The 20,919-nt window shown below is 35.8% G+C and overlaps 1 protein-coding gene across 1 annotated transcript in view; it reads left to right on the top strand.

The window, feature by feature from the left end:
- Positions 1–20,919, top strand: part of LOC111154858 (adenosine deaminase domain containing 1) — a 63,753-nt gene that overhangs the window by 20,259 nt on the left and 22,575 nt on the right. The window contains exons 6-9 of the mRNA XM_022514796.1: positions 1,947–2,072; positions 5,730–5,853; positions 7,728–7,898; positions 9,559–9,788. Of these exons, the coding sequence (XP_022370504.1) occupies positions 1,947–2,072; positions 5,730–5,853; positions 7,728–7,898; positions 9,559–9,788 (651 nt within the window). The remainder of the gene's footprint in view (positions 1–1,946; positions 2,073–5,729; positions 5,854–7,727; positions 7,899–9,558; positions 9,789–20,919) is intronic.

The raw sequence follows: 20,919 nt of genomic DNA, 5'->3' as shown, positions 1-20,919 counted from the left end.
GCATTTCAACATGTCCCATTTTTTGTTTTTTGAAGTGATACATATTTCTAGATTCTCAAAATTTATATTAGAAACTGGTAACATTGCCTGCATTTGGTGATGCAACTTCTGAATGTATATTTTTATATTGCTGTTTCAGTTTTTTTAAAAAACTAAATCTGGGGTGCCTGGGTGGCTCAGTGAGTTAAGCTTCTGCCGTTGGTTCGGGTCATGATCCTGGAGTCTTAAGATGGAGCCCTGCATCAGGTTCTCCACTCAGTGGGAAGTCTGCTTTTCTCTCTGACCCTCCCCCATCTTGTGCCCTCTTTCTCTCTCTGTGTCTCTCTCAAATAGATAAAATCTTGGGGCACCTGGGTGGCTCATCACTTAAGCATCTGCCTTTAGCTCAGGTCATGATCTCAGGGTCCTGGGATGGAGCCCTACATCAGGCTTTTTTTTTTTTGGCAGGGTGTCTGCTTCTTTCTCTCCTCTGCCCCTCCCTATGCTCATGCTCTTTCCCTCTCTTGCATGCAAGCTCTCTCTCTCAAATAAGTAAAATAAAATCTTTTAAAAAATAGATTAAAATTTTTTTTTAAAAAGTTAAATATCATTAAATGGATACTGCTTCTTCTGTATCATGAGTTTTTGGTACGCAGAGACAAGTTGTGAGTACTTCTTATATTTTTACTACATAAGGACTAAAAACTAATTTGTACACCACACGATGGTTTTGTCAATATCGGTTTTAGTGAAATATATGCTAGCATGCAATTACGGTAATAATTGGCACCTCCACATTATATGTTTTGTGAGGAGATAGAAGAATATAACTATTACTTCATTCTTTTTGCTCTCAGAGCTTCATTTTGTAATTTTGTGATTGTTCACATTCTTCTTGATAATGTGAATTTGTTTTTGGCAAGAAGATAGTATTAACAATATTAAGAGAAAAATTAAAGTTTAACAGATATAAACAAAAATATGTAAACGGCCTAACTGAAAGGTATTGTGTCCTGTTAGCAGACTGTTAGCTGAGATTGCCAAAATATACTTTTATCATTTGTGTACTTTTTTTTAACGTAATGATTATTAAGCTGGTAGAAAGAATTTCTGTGAAAATTGTATTCATTTCATATATAATGCATGACAGCAAAGTTGTTTCATTGCTTGTTTTACTCTAAAAATATGAAATCGACTGCAAGCCACTTGATACACTACTGAGCAACCTCATGAAACACCAGGAACTATCAGTGGCTTACAACTAAATTTGGAGAAACACTGTGTTAGGTCATTCTACAACCTCTCATTCTCCAAAACAATGGTTCTTTAGTAGGGATACCAAAGCAACAAATGGCCAGGGCCCTATCCAGAATCTTAATTTTAAGCACTGTCATGTTTTTTAAAAAAATGCATGGGTAACTTTGATGTATATTCTTGGTTATAAACTGTCCTTTAGTGATCCTAGTTACTTAAAACTATCTTTATCCCCTTTGAAAGTTTAGGACTTTTTTAGTAGGAACATGGACTATATCAGAGGTCTAAGTGCTTAATGCTTTGCAGTAGTTCTTAGTGGGGCACATACTAAGGAGTGTATTTTAATTATCACAGTGTTGAGGGAAGACTACTAGCATTCAGTGAGATGTTGGTTGGCAATATGGGAGCATCTTGTTCAAAGAATAATGACTTGTGTCTTGTAGGACTTTTGACTATTTCATAAATAACAATAATTCTTTGATATGTAATATTAAGAATTTTTTTACAAGGAGTTTTCCATAAAGCTCAATAATGTAGTTGTTTTATAGAATTTGATGCTTTAAAATATCAATCATGACATAAATTATAATTTACTCCCTTACCTATAAATAACAAAGTCACTCAATTGCAGTGTTATAATAGGAATAATAGAGGCCTCTGGGAGAAAGCAGTGTGTTCTTCAAATTCATATTCCATTTGATTTTTTTTTCCAGAAGGGAGACATATTCAGTATGCAAAGATTTCACAAATTGTTAAAGAAACATTTAATCAACTAATTTCCAATCATTCAGAATATCTGAAATGTAGCAATTCATTGGCTGCTTTTATAATTGAAAGAGGTAAGTCCAAGTATTTGGCCTTGTGGAAAAAGTATTAAATATCTTAATCATTTGAGCTGTATATAGTAGTGTTTTAAATGACTATCTTTGGCCATTTTTACAATGGTGTAGCTTTGATTGATTTGAAGTGGTCTTTTCTAGTGGGTGTGGATCATTAAATACAAAGGCTTTTAGAGTTAAAGTATATATATATCTCCAAACATTTATGAGAATTCATAGACAGTTGAGAGCTGACAGAGTTAAAATATTTGGATACTGAAACTTTAAGTTTTAACTTTAAGTTAATAAGACTTGAATAAATGGAGGAGAGAGAGAAATAGAGAGAAAGAAGAAAGCAACAATGAGAACAGTGACAATTGTTTATAGAACAATAAATTTATTACTAGTGCAGAAATATATATATGTAGTCCATACATATGTGCATGTGTATATGTGTGTGTGTGTGTGTGTGTGTGTATAAAATAAAGTAATACAGAATATACTTAGGTTGATAAGATTTACTGAATTATGGAGTCATTTAAAATCCAGTCAGAAGTTGGGTTCAATGAGAAAGATAGTAATGGTGAAAGATTTTTGGTCAGGGATTGATTCTAAATTTGGGAATGGCATGAGACTTAGCTCTGCTACTTAAATGACTTTGAGCATGATATATAATTCTCTCCTTCAGTTTTCTTCTAATTTCTTAAAAGTAGAAATAATCTCTACTTAATGAAGTTACTGGGATTAGATGTGATAATATAAATACTTGACACAGTACTTGGCATTTAGGAAAAGCTTAAATTACTTTTGTAATGATTAAAATAAGTTGATGTTTAAGCAATAATTGCCAACAGTTTTTTTTTTTAATACTGTAAGGATTGGGGCTGAATTAAGGAATCATAATTTAGGTGATTGTGATGCAGCTGCTTACGTTAGAGTTGAGATAGAAACAAACAGGGAAAGAAAATATTTTTTAGAAATTGATGTGATAAGATGAATGTAACAACAAATGATAGATGAAGAGGGATGAATAAAACATAACATTTCAAATTTACATGGTACAGTGGTGCTTCCATATACACAGGAATCTGAAAACTGATGTGAAGTGTGAATAGTGTGGATGAGAGTAGTAAATCTGGTTTTGGAAATACAGTTGTGAATGTGAGGTAGGAAAAGACTGAGTAAGGTTAAGTACGTGTTCCTGGAGTAACTCAGATAATCAGTACATACTTAAAATGTATTAGGAACCTCAGATAGGTATTCCTCACTGCCCAACCAGCCTGTGTCTCCAGTAGGGTTGCTCACACATTCCCTGAAATGTCCATTTCATACTTTTCTTTGTCCTCAAATATCCTACATCCTCTCTTCCATCTTGCTTTCAGCTAATGGCCATGTCTCATAATTTTTAATTTTGTCTGTAAGAAACTATCAAATCCAAACTTCTTTCTGGTCTCTACCACCAAATCTATGTAATTCCTTGCATTTGTGCTCATCTTCTCCACTGTGAGTGGAGGAAGGATCTTTCCTCTTATAGCTAATCCCTTCATTTAAATTTTGGTTCTATTCCCTATCATATCTTGAATTTCTTCTTTTGGTTTTCTCCTCTTTTTCTTGCATTATCCAACTAGTATCTCACTGAAACACGGCAGGTCGAGTTATAGAGTTGAAGTAGGAACTGAGTTTCTATTTGTAACTCAGAGCTTTACATCACCATTTCAGAACTTACACTGACACTGTATAATTACCTTTTCCCATCACCATCCTCTCCGTACTGGAGCAGCTTTGTTTGTGATAATGGGTCTTTATATTTTTCCCATCTAATTTTACTCCTCCTCCAGCTTTCTCCATCTGAATAAATGGCATTTTCCCATTTGCTCAGACAGACTAAAAGGCTAGGTCCTTTCCCTAGTACTCTACAATTTATCTCTAAGTTCTATTATGTCTCCAAATTCTCAGATCTGATTATTCTTTTCCAACCACCCTTCATTACTCAAATCTTAAGTCATTATGTCTTCAGCTTCTTGGACTTACAGCATTCTCCACATTCTCCACATAAAGAAGTGATCTTAAAATGTAACCCAATATTGTTTTCACTCTCTTACCTTCAGTAGCTTCACCATAGCTCTTGGGTAAAACCACAGACTCCTTAGCACGGTTTATGATGCTTTATTCTCTAACCTCATCTTATGCCATTCCTTTCACTCTTTACTGGAGCAGCTATACTGGTCTCCCTCTGCCCAAGGTCTGCACAAGCTTTTTCTTTTGACCGCAATCCCCTTTACCTCACTCATGCTGCTCACTCCTCATACTGAAACTTAAATTTCAGTTTCATAAGGAGAGATTCTCCAACTAGTTTGCATAAGTAATCTTCTCCCCCCACCATTATTCTTTACATTGGCCCCATATTTTTTTCCTTTAAAGCATGTATCACAGTTTGTGGTTTGTTTAATCTTTTTCTGTCTTTCTTATTAGAAGCTTAATGAAGGCATGTCTTGCTCAACATTTTATTCCTAGCATCTGCCTTAGCGCCTGGAACTTCATAGGACCTCAACAGTTTTTGTCAAATTAATGAAAGTCCTTTAGGTATTTGCAAATGTGACACTTTTTCTTTTTTTAAAGATTTATTTGTTTTAAAGAGAGTGTGCGAGCATGTGAGTTGGAGGAGAGGCAGAAGGAGAGGGAGAGAGAGAATCTCAAGCAGACCCCCTGCTGAACCTCCTGACTCAGGGAATCATCTTGTGGGGCTCCAGCTCAGGACCCTGACTGAGATCATGTCCTGAGCCAAAATCAAGAGTCCTGACACAACTGACTGAGCCACCCATACACCCCTGAAACTGAACTTTATCTGAAAGTCTAAGAGACTTTCTGAAATCATCAACACAGATGTAAAAGAAAAAGCAAGAGGAGAATATTCCAGAGAAAAAAGAGCAATGAGCTTAGTGACTATGTTATAGAAAGGTCTTATACTTAGGATGTGAAAGGAAAAAAGAATTATATAAGGAAACTCATTCAGCAAAAAGCAAATGGAGCAAAAATATTAGAAAAAGAATAAGGTGTTTTTTCTGTAATACATTTTCAGGGGTGCCTGGAGGACTCAGTTAAGCATCTGACTTCTGCTCAGGTCATGATCTTGAGGTCCTTGGATTGAGCTCTGGGTCAGGCTCTCTGTCAGTGGGGATTCTGTTCCTCCCTTTCCCTCTGCTCCTCCCCACTGTTCATTCACACACACAGTCTCTCAAATAAAAAGTCTTTTAAAAAGCAGTGTCAGTAGAACAGGGAAACTATGATTTGTAGAGAATTTGAGTGGATTAAGAAAAAAAAGAGAGCCACTGTAGATAACTTAATTTGCAAAAGTAAAATAGCAAATGAAGTCTCTAGTAAGCCAAACATATCTAGATGTAGAAGAAATAAATGCATGTTTGAAAACTAAGGATATCTGATGATTCTATTGATTGTGGTAAAATTTTAGATGAACTATTATAAAATGTCTTTTTAATTGAAATATTATTGAAGTATTGAAAATATTGGTTCCTAGAAGACTTTCAAACTCTTATTTGAAACTGCAAAATTTTTCCATTTTTTGGTCAATATAAGTAACTTTAAAATGGTAAGGTAGAGGTTGAACATATGAAAGAGGGAGGTTAAAATAACCTGCTACCATTAACCTTTTCCTTTCAGCTGGACAGCATGAAGTTGTAGCTGTTGGCACAGGTGAATACAATTACAGCCAGTGCATTAAGCCAAATGGAAGAGTGTTGCATGACACTCATGCTGTTGTTACAGCAAGAAGGTCTCTCCTTAGGTAAGGTAACACATATATTTAATGCCACCAAATGTTAATGCTTTCAGTCCAAAGTAACCACATAACAATGTCTTTATTTACAAATGGAATTTTACTGATTATTAAGCCACGGATATGACTGTCCCTTATTTATCCAAGTCATTTGATTATTTCCATGTCATTTTTAAAAAATCTTACAGTAACTACAGTGTCTATAATTGGTGGTTTTTAGTGGCTTCTATTATCAAGACCTTATGAACTCAGTTTCAAGAGTTCTACAGCTCTTTTTAAAATATCTCATCTTTTTTATCAAAGTAATTGGAATATATAGCTTTATATCTGGACCAAGTCGACTTGGTAATATCACCCCCCCCCAAGTGAGTCATAATTATCCAAAGATATCACCTGAAGCTGGTAAGTTTCCCTTCATAAGGTCTGTGCAAAGTTTACCATATAGCAGAATGTAGATATGGTATTCTTTTTTTTACTGAAATATAGTTGACATACAATGTTAAACATGTTTATGTTCAATACTTAACACATTCACCACCATGATAAATGTAGTCATCTTCTGTCACCATATGATGTTATCAGAGTATTATTGACTATACTTCCTGTGCTATATTTTTCATCCTCCTGACTTGTTTTATAACTATAAGTTAATACAGGCTGGCAGATCTCAAGGAGGGAGAAAAGGGCTGAGGTGAGCATACCTAGTTTCTTCTCCCAAATTCTTCTGTAGTTACTCTGCTCCTTACAAAAGTAGTGAATAGCAGTTGGGAGAGAGAAGCTAGGAATGTTACTCCTTAGAAGTCTCTTTGTATGAAAAGTGAGAAATCTGTTATTTTCTCCAGGATCCACCAGATTTTGGTTCTGCTAAGGCATTGAGCTTACATTTTATAAAACTTTTTTATAGATATTTTCAAACATAAGAAAAGGATAGTGAATTCTACCATTCAGTTATCAGCATTCTGATACCAGTATCCAATGATCATATCAAGTTACTAGCATTCTGCTGTTCTTATTTAACCTATGCATCCACACTTTTTGATGGTGCTATTTTCTTTGGTAGAGTATTTTAAAACAAAGTTAAACATTATTTTGCCTGAAAAACTTTAAGTACACGTCTCTAAGGAAAGAATCCTCTAATCTTAAAAGGAAGGTTTTGAGGAAATCCATGAAGGTAATGCAAGTCATTGTCTTTTAATCCTCGTTGGTGCTTATTGAATTACTTGACCTCTCTAAGATTACCTCTTTTACGTTTATTTCTTCCCGTGCTTGGCCCTATTATATGCTTGTGCTGAATTTTCTTCTTATTTCTGATGAAAGGACTAAAATCATGTTTTTTATTTAATAAGCAAAATAGTATTTGTCCCTTGATTTGATTAGTATAAATTTTTCAGGAGACTTGTTTCACTTTTAGTATAACTTACGGTCTTCATTGTATTGTTCTTGTATTTCTATGTTTTTGTCTTTAAAATCACTAAGGAGCAGGAACCACAGTTGTTGTTTGTCTGTTTTGGTGGGGAAAGAAAAATAGAAGCAAGGCAGAACTTTGACACTTCAGGTAGGAGACTGAGAGCAGAACTGTCTGAGAACAAAGAGAGGGATCAGTAGAGAAATGAGGATATGACAGTTGAGGACCCAAATGTGAAATGAGTGGAGCAGTAGTCAAGGAGTGGCGCTTTTAAGCAGGTCACATGTCAGACTGGGCTCCAGTTGAGGACCTCTTACAGGATTTAACTCTTCATTAAATAATGCTCAAGTTATTTTAAGAGTTCTTATCACTTTCTACACAGGGAGGGACATTGCTCACGACACTTATGAATATGACGCTTAAGATAAATTACTTTAAAATTTTATGACTTGATAAACTTATAACCTTTTTATTTTAGGTACTTTTATAGACAACTTCTACTCTTCTACAGCAAAAATCCTGCTATGATGGAAAAATCAATATTTTGTACAGAACCAGCTTCTCATCTACTCACTCTGAAACAGATTATCAACATTTATCTCTATATGAACCAGTTGCCTAAAGGTTCAGCCCAGATTAAGTCACAATTGTAAGTATCATGGGAGTTGTTTTTAAAAGCAGTCAGGAGGGGTGCCTGGGTGGCTCAGTCATTAAGTCTCTGCTCATGTCATGATCCCAGGGTCCTGGGATTGAGCCCCACATCAAGCCCCACATCGAGCTCCACACTGGGCTCCCTGCTCCGCGGGGATCCTGCTTCTCCCTCTCCCACTCCCCTGTTTGTGTTCCTGCTCTCAGTGTGTCTCTGTCAAATAAATAAATAAAATCTTTTAAAAAAGTGAAAGCAATCAGAATGGCTGTATCATATATTCTGAATCCCTAGAGCTATAGAACATGGAAATTCATATCTATCTGAATTCTCTTTCTGGCTTGAGGTGTTATTTGTGGCCTGCTAGAGGGCCACTCGACCTAATCTGGTCTATTACTACTTCTCCCCTCCTCCCCTCCACTCAATCTGATCTATTACTAGTACTTAAATATTCCATGTACTTTACCACTTTCTTTCCATGCTGTTGAAATTTTTTTTCTGTCGAGTTTTAAGACTTCATAAATGTTAGGAAAGCATAGATTTGTGCATTATCACATGCTAATGCAGGAGTTAAGAAATTCCATTTGTTTTTCTGGTCAATCTGTAGCTAAAACTTCATTATCTTTTTTTTTTTTTTTTTAGAGAGAGAGATTGGGAGAGAGAGCAAGCACAGGCAGACAGAATGGCAGTAAAACTTCATTATCTTGATGAATGGGTAGCATCAGCATAAAATTTAAACAGGACAGACAAGCACAAAGGAGAAAGCAAGTCTGACTATCTAGAGATAACCATGGTTAATATTTTGTTACAGATTTTTCCAGTTACACCTTTGAAGACAAAGGCAAGGAGTCTTTCTGGAGAAAAAATTCAGGACAAATGATTTTACGTTTAATTTTTTTAACATATTTTATTGGAGAAGAATCTTGAATACAAATTGTCAGTGTTTTTTTTCCTTCATTCTTTTTGTAGTTTTTAAAAATTTCCATACAGAGAAAGACAATAAGACCTTTGGTAGGAACAAAAATTTTTAAGGGACGTAAAGGCAGTAAAAATAATTTATCTTTGCCAGAAACTGTAAATATGGTTAATTTCTATTTGGTATTTATCTTGTGGGACCAAGTCACTCCATCCCAAACTTGTTTTAGTTTTACATCTGTTTTTATTACTAGAATTAAATGTACACTGGCAAGTTAGACATGTTTGAAAACAATTCTTAAGTACGTATAGATTTTATTTTTTAAATTTTTAATTTTTTAAATTTTTAATTCCATTTAGTTAACATACAGTGTTATATTGGTTTCAGGTGTACAATATAGTGATTTAACACTTCTGTACAACACCCGGTGCTCAACGCAAGTGCACCCCTTAATCCCCATCTCCTGTTTCACCCATCCCTGGAAGCCATCTGTGTGTTGATGATGGTTAAAAGAATCTGTTTCTTGGTTTGCCCCCCACCTTTTCCTTTTTCTCATTTGTTTCTTAAATTCCACATGAGTGAAATCATATGGTATTTGTCTTTCTCTGACTGACTTTCACTTAGCATAATATGCTCTAGCTCCCTGCATATCATTGCAAATGGCAGGATTTTGTTCTTTTTATGGCTGAGTAATATTACATTGTGTATACTTTGTTTTTTAAAGGAAAAAACTTTTCCTTTTTCTAGGCGTCTTAATCCACATTCTATATCTGCGTTTGAAGCCAATGAAGAACTGAGTCTCCATGTGGCTGTTGAAGGCAAAATTTATCTGACTGTCTACTGTCCTGCAGATGTTGTTAATAGAGTAAGCAGTATGTCCTCAAGTGACAAATTGACAAGATGGGAAGTGCTTGGTGTACAGGGAGCATTGCTGAGTCACTTTATACAGCCAGTTTATATCAGCAGTATACTTGTTGGTGAGTGGGATTTCATTACCTCCTGGCCTCTCTTACTAAGGAAATATATTTTACTTAATCAAAATAAATTGAGATTTTGCATACATGATCCTTTATTTAAGGTAAAAAAAAAAACCATATTGTTTCATTGAGATTTCCGTTTCATAGTAACTTGTGATCATACTTTGTGTAATTCGACTTCTATCTTCTTATCAGGAGGAGGACAATTAATATTTTAAATTAGCCAGTTAGATGTATTATACTTTGAACTTACACATTTGTTTGCACAATATTTCCATTTTTCCCCTTTCTTTGGAAGAAAGATGTTTCCTCGAACTTCTCAAGTCTGAAAGCTTATATTTAATTATCTTTAAAATAAGAAAAGTCTTAAATGCCCATTTGGTTTTTTAGCTACGTTTTTCGCACATTTGGTTATGATCTGGGACCTTTTAAGTTGTCAAATGAGTAGGCAGTAACTAGAACACACGATAAATAATGGGAACTAGTAATTCATTCTTTGGTGGAAGGTATTACCAAATTATGTAATTACATTTGAATGGTTTTTCAACCATTGTCAGTAAACAATTAGGGGACTCATTTGTATAGTTTTCATAAAACCCTGAGTGTTGCAAAACTTTAATTTACACCTGTGAAGCACTTTAAATACTGCTGTTACTTGGTTCTTTGCTTGCCATTCCTTTTTGAAAACAATCGCCTGTGTAAGCTTGAGATCCTCAAATAGGTAATATTTTTGTTTTTAGGTGGTTGCATTTCTGGTTTTTTTTTTTAAGGTATTATTTGTCAGAGAGAGAGAGAGTGCACAAGTAGGGGGAGCAGCAGGCACAGGCAGATGTAGGATCCCCACTGAGCAAGGAGCCCAATGTGGGACTTGATCCCAGGACCCTGGGATCATGACCTGAGCCAAAAGTAGACATTTAACTGACTGAGCCCCACCCAAGCATTCTGATATCCCAATATGCTCACTGTTTGAAAGACCATTTGGGGTAGCATCTGGGACACCATCCTAGAAGACCCAATGTCCTTTTTTCTTAAAAATTATTTTTATTAACATATAATGTATTATTTGTCCCAGGAGTACAGGTCTGTGAATCATTAGGCTTACACATTTCACAACACTCACCATAGCCCATATCCTTCCATTGTCCATAACCCAACCACCCTATCCATACCCCCCATCCCCCAGCAACCCTAAGTTTGTTTTGTGAGATTGAGAGTCTCTTATGGTTTGTCTCCTTCCCGATCCCATCTGGTTTCCTTTTTTTTTCCCCTTCCCTATCCTCACAACCTCCCACTTTGCCTCTCAAATTCCTCATATTGGAGATACCATATGATAATTGTGTTTCTCTGATTATTTCTCTCAGCATAATACCCTCTAGTTCCATTCACATTGTTGCAAAAGGCAACAATTTTTTCATTTCTTTTGATGGCTGCATAGTATTCATTGTATATTCACCTCTTCTTTATCCATTCATCTGTTGATGGACATCTAGGTTCTTTCCATGGTTTGGAGATTGTGGACACTGCTGCTATAAACATTCAGGTGCACATGCCCCTTCAAATCAATACGTTTTATTTTTAGGGTAAATACCCAGTAGTGCAATTGCTGGGTCATAGGGTAGCTCTATTTTCAACTTTTAAGGAAACTCCATGCTGTTTTCCAGAGTGACTACACCAGCTTGCATTCCCACCAACAGTGTAGGAGGGTTCCCCTTTCTCCGCATCCTCACCAACATCTGTCATTTCCTGACTTGTTAATTTTAGCCATTCTTACTAGAGTGGGGTGGTATCTCATTGTGGTTTTGATTTGTATTTCCCTGATGCCGAGTGACGTTGAGCATTTTTTCATGTGTTTGTTGGCCATTTGGATGTCTTTGTAGAAATATCTGTTCTTGTCTTCTGCCCTTTCTTGATTGGATTATTTGTTCTTTGGGTGTTGAGTTTGATAAGTTCCTTACAGATTTTGGATACTAACCCTTTATCTGATATGTCATTTGCAAATATCTTCTCCCATTCTGTCCATTGTCTTTTGGTTTTTGTTTTTTTTTCAAAAGCTTTTGATCTTGATGAAGTCCCAATAGTTCATTTTTGCCCTTGCTTCCCTTTCCTTTGGCAGTGTTTCTAGGAAGAATTTGCTGTGGCTGCAGTCAAAGAGGTTGCTGCCTGTGTTCTCCTCAAGGATTTTGATGGATTCCTTTCTCACATTGAGGTCTTTCATCCATTTGGAGGCTGTTTTTGTGTGTGGTATAAGGAAATGGTCCAGTTTCATTCTTCTGCATGCGGCTGTCCAATTTTCCCAACACCATTTGTTGAAGAGACTTTTTTCCATTGGACATTCTTTCCTGCTTTGTCGAAGGTTAGATGACCATAGAGTTGAGGGTTTGTTTCTGGGCTCTCTATTCTGTTCCTTTGATGTATGTGTCTGTTTTTGTGCCAGTACGATACTGTCTTGATGATGACAGCTTTGTAATAGAGCTTGAGGTCTGGAATTGTGATACCACCAACTTTGGCTTTCTTTTTCGACATTCCTCTGGCTCTTCGGGGTCCTTTCTGGTTCCATATAAATTTTAGGATTATTTGTTCCATTTCTTTGACAAAAATTGGTGATATTTTGATAGGGATTTCATTAAATGTGTAGATTGCTTTAGGTAGCATAGACATTTTCACAATATTTGTTCTTCCAGTCCATGAGCCTGAACGTGTTTCCCTTTCTTTGTGTCTTCCTCCATTTCTTTCATGAGTACTTTATAGTTTGCTGAGTACAGGTTCTTTGCCACTTTGGTAAGGTCTATTCCTAGGTATCTAATGGTTTGGGGTGCAATTGTAAATGGGATCAACTCCTTAATTTCTTTCTCTCCTGTCTCGCTGTTGGTATATAGAAATAGAACTGATTTCTGGGCATTGATTTTATATCCTGACACTTTACTGAATTCCTGTATGAGTTCTAGCAGTTTTGGAGTGGAGTCTTTTGGGTTTTCCACATAAAGTATCATATCATCTGCAAAGAGTGAGAGTTTGACTTCTTTGCTGATTCAGATGCCTTTCATTTTTTTTGTTGTTGTTGTTGTCTGATTGCTGAGGCTAGGACTTCTAGTACTATGTTGAATAGCAGTGGTGATAGTGGATATCCTTGCTGTGTTCCTGACCGTAGGAAAACAGAGGAAAAGCTCTCAGTTTTTCCCCATTGAGAATGATATTTGCTGTGGGTTTTTCATAGATGGCTTTGATGGTATTGAGGTATGTATCCTCTATCCCTACACTGTGACAAGTTTTGATCAAGAAAGGATGCTGTACTTTGTCAATACTTTTTCAGCATATATTGAGAGTACCATATGGTTCTTGTTCTTTTATTAATGTATTGTATCACATTTATTGATTTGCGGATGTTGAACCAACCTTGCAGCCCTGGAATAAATCCCACTTGATCGTGGTGAATAATCCTTTTAATGTAATGTTGGATCCTATTAGCTAGTGTTTTGGTGAGAATTTTTGCATCCATGTTCATGAAGGATACTGGTCTGTAATTATCCTTTTTGATGGGGTCTTTGTCTGGTTTGGGGATCAAGGTAATGTTGGCCTCATAAAATGAGTTTGGAAGTTTTCTTTCCATTTCTATTTTTTGGGATAGTTTCTGGAGAAGAGGTATTAATTCTTCTTTAACTGTTTGGTAGAATTCCTCTGGGAAGCTGTCTGGCCCTGGGCTCTTGTTTGTTCGGAGATTTTTGATGACTGCTTCAATCTCCTTACTGGCTATGGGTCTGTTCAGGTTTTCTCTTCCTTCCTGGTTCAGTTTTGGTAGTTTATACGTTTCTAGGAGTGCATCCATTTCTTCCAGATTTTCAAATTTGCAAGCATATAGTTGCTCATAATATGTTCTTATAATTGTTTGTATTTCTTTGGTGTTGGTTGTGATCTCTCCTCTTTCATTCATGATTTTATTAATTTGGGTCCTCTCTCTTTTCTTTTGGATAAATCTGGCCAGGGGTTTACCAATCTTATTAATTCTTTCAAAGTATCAGATCCTAGTTTTGTTGATTTGTTCTACTGTTCTTTTGGTTTCTATTTCATTGATTTCTGATCTGATCTTTAGGATTGCTCTTTTCCTGCTGTGTTTAGCATTCTTTGCTGTTCTTATTCCAGCTCCTTTAGGTGTAGGCTTAGGTTGTATACTGGAGAACTTTCTTGCTTCTTGAGAAAAGCGTGTATTGCTATGTACTTTTGTCTCAGGACTGCTGTTTCTGTGTCCCACAGATTTTGAACAGTTGTGTTTTCATGTATTTTTTCAATTCTTCTTTAATTTCCTGGTTGACCCATTCATCCTTTAGTAGGATGCTCTTTAGCCTCCATGTATTTGAGTTCTTTCCAACTTTCTTCTTGTGATTGAGTTCTAGCTTCAGAGCATTGTGGTCTGAAAATATGCAGGGAATGATCCCAGTCTTTTGGTACCGGTTGAGACCTGATTTGTGACTGAGGATGTGATCTATTCTGGAGCATGTTTGATGTGCACTAGAGAAGAATGTGTATTCTGTTGCTTTGGGATGGAATGTTCAGAATGTATCTGTGATGTCCATCTGGTCCAGTGTGTGATTTAAGACCTTTATTTCCTTGTTAATCTTTTGCTTAGATGATCTGTCCATATCAGTGTGGGGAGTGTTAAGTCCTCTACTATTATTGTATTATTGTCAATGTGTTTCTTTGATTTTGTTATTAATTGGTTTATATAATTGTTTGCTCCCATGTTAGGGGTATGGATATTTAAAATTGTTAGATCTTATTGTTGGACAGTCCCTTTAAGTATGATATAGTGTCCTTCCTCATCTCTTATTATAGTCTTTGGCTCAAAATCTAATTTAACTGATAAAAGGATTGCCACTTTTCTTTTGATGTCAATTAGCATGGTAAATTGTTTTCCATCCCCTCACTTTCAATCTGGAGGTGTCTTTGTGTCTCAAATGAGTTTCTTATAGACAGCATATCAATGTTTGTTTGTTTGTTTGTTTTTGTTTTTGTTTTTTTTACCCATTCTGATACCCTGTGTCTTGATTGGGGCATTTAGCCCATTTACATTCAGGGTAACTATTGAAATATATGAATTTAGTGCCGTTGTATTGCCTGTAAGTTGACTGTTACTGTGTATTGTCTCTGTTCCTCTCTGGTCTATTACTTTTAGGCCCTTTTTTAGCTTAGAGGACCCCTTTAAATATTTCCTGTAGGGGTGGTTTGGTGTTTGCAAATTCTTATAATTTTTGTTTGTCCTGGAAGCTTTTATCTCTCCTCCTATTTTTAGTGACAGCTTAGCTGGATATAGTATTGTTGGCTACATATTTTTCTCATTTAGTGCTCTGAGTATATCATGCCAGTCCTTTCTGGCCTGCCAGGTCTGTGTCGGTAAGTCTGCTATCAGTCTAATATTTCTACCACTGTAAGTTACAGACCTCTTGTCCTTAGCTGCTTTCAGGATTTTCTCTTTGTCACTAAGACTTAGAAGTTTTACTATTAGATGATCGGTGTGGATCTATTTTTATTGATTTGAGGGGGTTCTCTGTGTCTCCTGGATTCTGATGCTTGTTCCCTTTGATATGCTAGGGAAATTCTCTATTATAATTTGCTCCAATATACCTTCAGTCCCTCTCTCTCTTTCTTCTTCTTCTGGGATCCCATTTATTCTAATATTGTTTAATCTTGTGGTATCACTTATCTCGAATTCTCCCCTTGTGGTCTGGGAGTTCGTCTCTTTTTTGCTCAACTGCTTTATTCTCAATCATTTAGTCTTCTATATCACTAATTCTCTCTTTTGTCTCATTTATGCTACCAGTAAGAGCCTCCATTTTTGATTGCACCTCCCTAATAGCTTTTTTGATTTCAACTTGGTTATATTTTAGTTCTTTTATTTCTCCAGAAAGAGGTTTTATTTCTCCAGAAAGGGATTCTCTAATATCTTCCCTGCCTTTTTCAAGCCTAGCTAGCACCTTGAGAATCATCATTCTGAACTCTAGTTCTGACATACTACCAATGTCCATATTAATCAATTAAGTTCCTAGCCATCAATACTGTCTCTTGTTCTTTTTTTGTGGTGAGTTTTTCTGCCTTGTTATTTTATCCAGATAAGAGTATATGAATGAGAGAGTAAAATACCAAAAGGGTGGCAGAGACACCAGAAAATAATAAGCTAACCAAATCAGAGGAGACCTAAAACTGGGGGGAGAAGAAAGAAGGAGAAAAAAAAAATAAAAAAAAAAAAAAAAATATATATATATATATATATATATAAATAAATAAAAGACTGGTGACTAGAACAGAGCCGCCCACTTGATTATAGGTATATTTTGGTCTCTTAGAAGAAACTACCTTCCAAAATTTTAAAGAAAGAAAAACCTGTATGTATAGAAATAAGGGTAAACATGATGAAGGGATGGACTATGACTGTAAAGATGAAAATTTAAAAAGATTTTTAAAAAGGAATTGATAAGCTAAGTTTATCGGATAAAGAAAAAAAAGAGAATGTCATCAGGCTGGAGCTAGATTTAAGGTATGTTTTGATCTATTAGAAGAAATTATATCCCAAAATTTTAAGGAAAGAAAACCTATATGTATACAAAAAATAAAGTTAAATATAATGAAGGCATAAATTACGACTATAACAATGAAAATTTAAAAAGCTTTTTTTTTAAAAAAAAAAGTATTGATAAGATAAAATAGTTTAAAAAAGTTAAAAGTGGAAGAGGAAAAGTTAAAAAAATAGAATAAGAAAAAAAATTTTAAAATTTAACTTTGCAAGACTGAAGGATCATGGGAAAAAGCTATGAATTCTATAGGTTCCTTTCCCCTAATCCTGGAGTTCCACAGTTCTTGTTTATTGGTGAACTTGGTCTTGGCTGGATGTTCTTGCTGATCTTCTGGGGGAGGGGCCTGTTGCAGTAATTCTCAAATGTCTTTGCCAGAGGCAGAATTGCACCGCCCTTACCAGGGGCCAAGCTAAGTAATCTGCTCAGGTTTGCTCTTGGTAGCTTTTGTTCCCTGAAGGCTTTCTGTAGAGCTTTGGAGGATGGGAATGGAAATGGCAGCCTCCAGTCTCTGGCCTGGAGGAGCCAAGAGCTTGGGGCCCCACTCCTCAGTGTGCCCTCAGAAAAAAGCAGTCAATCCCTCCTGTCTCCGTGGTCTCCGGCGGTGCTCTGCTTACCTGGCATGTGACCAAGCCTTTCTATCTCTGGCGCACAGCCCCTTTTGGAATCTCCAAACTCAGCAGATTCTTACCGCGCACTCCCACATGCCGCTTCTTCCAGAGGAGGAGGGAGGGGGGTCTCTCCAGATCTGCCACTTGTGGTGTCCCTGCTTGAAGATCAGTGGCCCGACTCTGCCTTGGATCAGGGTTTAAGGTAACCCTGAGCTGAGTCCCCCCACCTTGTCTCCCATCTCTTTAGTCAGCTTCCCCGCTCTGATACTTGGGGGCTCTGCCACACTCAGATACCCCCGGTCTTTCTGTGACCCCATGGGTCCTGAGATCACACTGTCCCCGTGAAGTCTTCACCCCCACTTAGCCTCTGGAGCCATCCCTCAGTGGAGCAGACTTCTAAAAGTCCTGATTTTGTGCTCCACTGCTCCACTGCTTGCAGGAGCCAGCCCCTTCCCCCGTGGTTTATCTTCACATTGCTTCGGATTCACTTCTCTGGACATCCGACCTTCCAGAAAGTGGTCGATTTTCTGTTCCTAAAATTGCTGCTCTTCTTTTCTATTTCCTGTTGAGTTTGTAGGTGTACAGAATGGTTTGGTAACTATCTACCTGAACTCCTGGGGCCTAATGCTATTTCAGTCTGCTGCTACTCCACCATCTTGCTTCCTCCTTGATATTTGTTTTGTTTTGTTTTCATTGATTTTTTTGTTGTTTATATATTTTATACCCATTGCTTGGGAGTTTCTCTTACAAGTAATATTTTTTTCAGTTCCATGTGTATGCAAGATGCTATTTTTGTTTGGCTTTAATAAACTGTAAAAAGGAAATTGGTTATTTATTTTCTAATTAAGCTTATTTTCTTTGTATAGAAAATATATTACTTGATTCACAATTCAAAGGATTCAGAAGGGTTTTTAGTGAAAAGTTTCCCTCCTATCCTAGTGCCCCAGGCACCCATTTTTCTTCTGTGGCATTCCTTTTTCCTAGTTTGTTGTTTTTCTTTCCAAAGATAGTTTATACTTAAAGTAGTAAATGTGTATTCTTTTTCTTTTCTTTTTTCTTTTTTGTATTTTGTATAAATAGATAATACAGTTCATACTTTTCTGCATTTTTGTTTTTTTTGTTTAATAATATATCTTGTAAATATTTCCATGTCAGGTATGTAAAGAATTTCTTCATTATTATTTGTGTCTCATTGTATGGTATTTCTTTGTATAAAGGTATAATGTATTTAACCACTTGTAGGTTGAGGGAATTTTAGATTGCTTCCAATTTTTTTCAGCTAACAAAATGCTATAGTGAATGACCTTTTTATATTATTTGCACATGTATACGTGTATCTATTTCTAAGATGAATTCTGGAAGTAGAATCGCAGGCAAAAATGTATGCATTTGCAATTTTGAGAAATGTTACTAAGTTACCCTTCAAATCACATCCCCACTGGTAATATATGATAATGCCAGTTATTCTTACCCTCAAAAGAGTTACTTCTAAATCTTCTTATTCCAAATACATATTGTAGGTGGCACATTTCTTAGATTTAATTTGCTTACTGAATTTCTTTGCCTTGTTTTCTTTTAGGTCTCATACTCTTTCAGGATTTAAACTTTTCTCAATCTCCTTTAAGAAAGGCCTTTTTTCTTGAATGTCTATTAAGTATATAAGAATTGTCTATGCTGTCTCTAGAATCACAGCTTTCTTTGAGTTTGGTGAAGAAAATACTGTCAAACTTGTCATTATATGACATAACTCCATGCTATATTTAGTTTCTTAAAAGGATGGATATAGGCTCTTGTAAAATTATTTAGCATTTAGCTAGTGGTTTGAGACAGGAGCTTAAAAATTAAATCTCTTGTCATTTTGAGTGTCCTCTTGCTTCTAGCAATGGGGAACCAGGTAGCAATAAAAACACTATAGACTTTGTAAAATTGTTTCTGTTCTCTTTCTTGGCATCTTTGTGGGACACATCTTAAGCTAATTGGTGCTCTTCCTGGTATAACCTAAGTGATTTTAATATGTTTAAGTTGTTGGTTAAAAATGCCAATTTTTGGACCTCCTAAAGATCTCTATTCTGTTTCTAGGGGAGGGAGTTTTGAGACAGAGGAATATACATGTAAGAGCACCACTGGGTGATTCTGATACAGATGATGCGAATGGTTCTGAGAAATAGTCATTTAAAGTTTCTGTACACTAGGAGAAATTTAGAGAGCAAAAAGAACTTTCAGAGTTCACTGAACTTTATTTGTAGTCTAGTAGAGCTTCTCACTTAGTAAGTAAACTCATTTTATACCATTCCTGATAGAGTATCATCTAACCCTATTTTAAAACTGTAATATATGGGTAGTGGTGTTAAAATGTAATGTGAAGTATAGGATTTAAAACCAATCTGTTCTATTAATTGAATAGCCCCAGTTGTTTAAAGAAAAAAAAGCCCTCCTTATTTAGAATTGAAATTTGCTTCCCTGTAATTCTGTACTGACAATATAAGTTAAATCTAATTCTTTGAGGATAATTACATCATCCTGTTCTCTCATAATTCTTATGAAATCTTTTACAAGTCTTTATTTAAAATTCTTAAAAACCTTATTTATTAGATCTATTACCAGTGGGGAGAGTATTTATTATATTTCAACTTACTTAACTTTTTATAAAGTTTACAGAAGCCAATTTTATGCTGTGAGTGTTCTTAGATATTCATTTTATCACTTAATGGTGGTAGTATTCTTTTTTAGGAAAAAAGTCTTAGGCTTGCTAAAAAGACATTTACTATTATTGAAAAGAAAATAATCCAGAGTAGGATTTCCTGGGTGGCTCACTCAGTAAGCGTCTGACTCTGAGTTTGGCTCGGGTCATGATCTCAGGGTTGTGGCTATCCAGCCCCATCATGGGGCTCTCTGCTCGAGATTCTCTCCCTCTGCCCTGGCCCCTGTTCATGCACATGTACTCTCTAATAAATAAAAAAATAAAATCTTTTTAAAAATCCATATAAAGAAGAAAATCCACTTTGCTTAAGTACTTAAGGGCTGGATTTTAATTTTTTAATTTTCAAGGTTTTTAAGGTGTATTTTGAAAATTTGGTATTCTATTATGGTAAGATCATCTGTCTAAAAATTTCAAGAGTGTTTGTACAGAGGTATTTCTGTCCAGTTCCTTTAATACACTAATTTGAATTGTACATTTGGATTATAAAGAATACCAATTGCTAATTCCCTCCTAGTGAAAGAATCTATTTTAAACATAGTTCATGGACTTTAAGGAAACGTTTGATAACCTGAGAGATTCTGTATTTGTTTTTTTTAAGATCAGTAATTAATTACTGTTAGTAATTGTTAGTGTTAGTGTTAGTAAAATAATTGCCCCAAGTCAGTCAGTCTGCCTATTGGCAGAGCCTGGACTCAAAACCAGTTTTATAACTTCTCATGCTGCTGCTTTTTGTATTAAATTGAGCTCTGATAGCTTTGTCTGAGCATAGTGAGTGACTAGAATCTCACTGCTTTGTCTGTTAAACTTGACATTCTTGAAAGCAGGTGCTTTGACACACTCATCTTGGTCCAGTTTGTGCTAGGGGGGTCAGTAAATGTTTCATAAATAAACAGTTTGAATCAGCATGTTTTGTTTCTGAAAGTGCTCTTTTTCTACTTAAAACTAATTCTGCCCAGAACATTTGAAAAATAAATTTTATTTTTTATGCTTGTTGTATTTTATGCTAACCCAGGAAGCTTTTAAGATAATGTGAGAATGGCATTGGTATTAATATCCCAACCCCTCAAGATTCTAATGTGCATCCAGGATTGATAATTACTGGTCTCTGATAATCTAATCTTTTATATTCTTTTTTCATCAGGTACTTATTAAGCCACCTACTGTATGCTAGGTGTTGTATACCATCGCATTATTCTCAGGGGTACCATTCATGCAATAAAATACAGAGTGAGCATTATGAATACAAAGGCAAGATGCTT

This window comes from Enhydra lutris, unplaced genomic scaffold (assembly GCF_002288905.1).
Source record: "Enhydra lutris kenyoni isolate GAN:26980312 unplaced genomic scaffold, ASM228890v2 scaffoldscaffold3, whole genome shotgun sequence".
NCBI lineage: Eukaryota > Metazoa > Chordata > Mammalia > Carnivora > Mustelidae > Enhydra > Enhydra lutris.
Note: the sequence above shows the minus strand (reverse complement) of the source record. Positions and strands in the feature narration are given on the sequence as shown.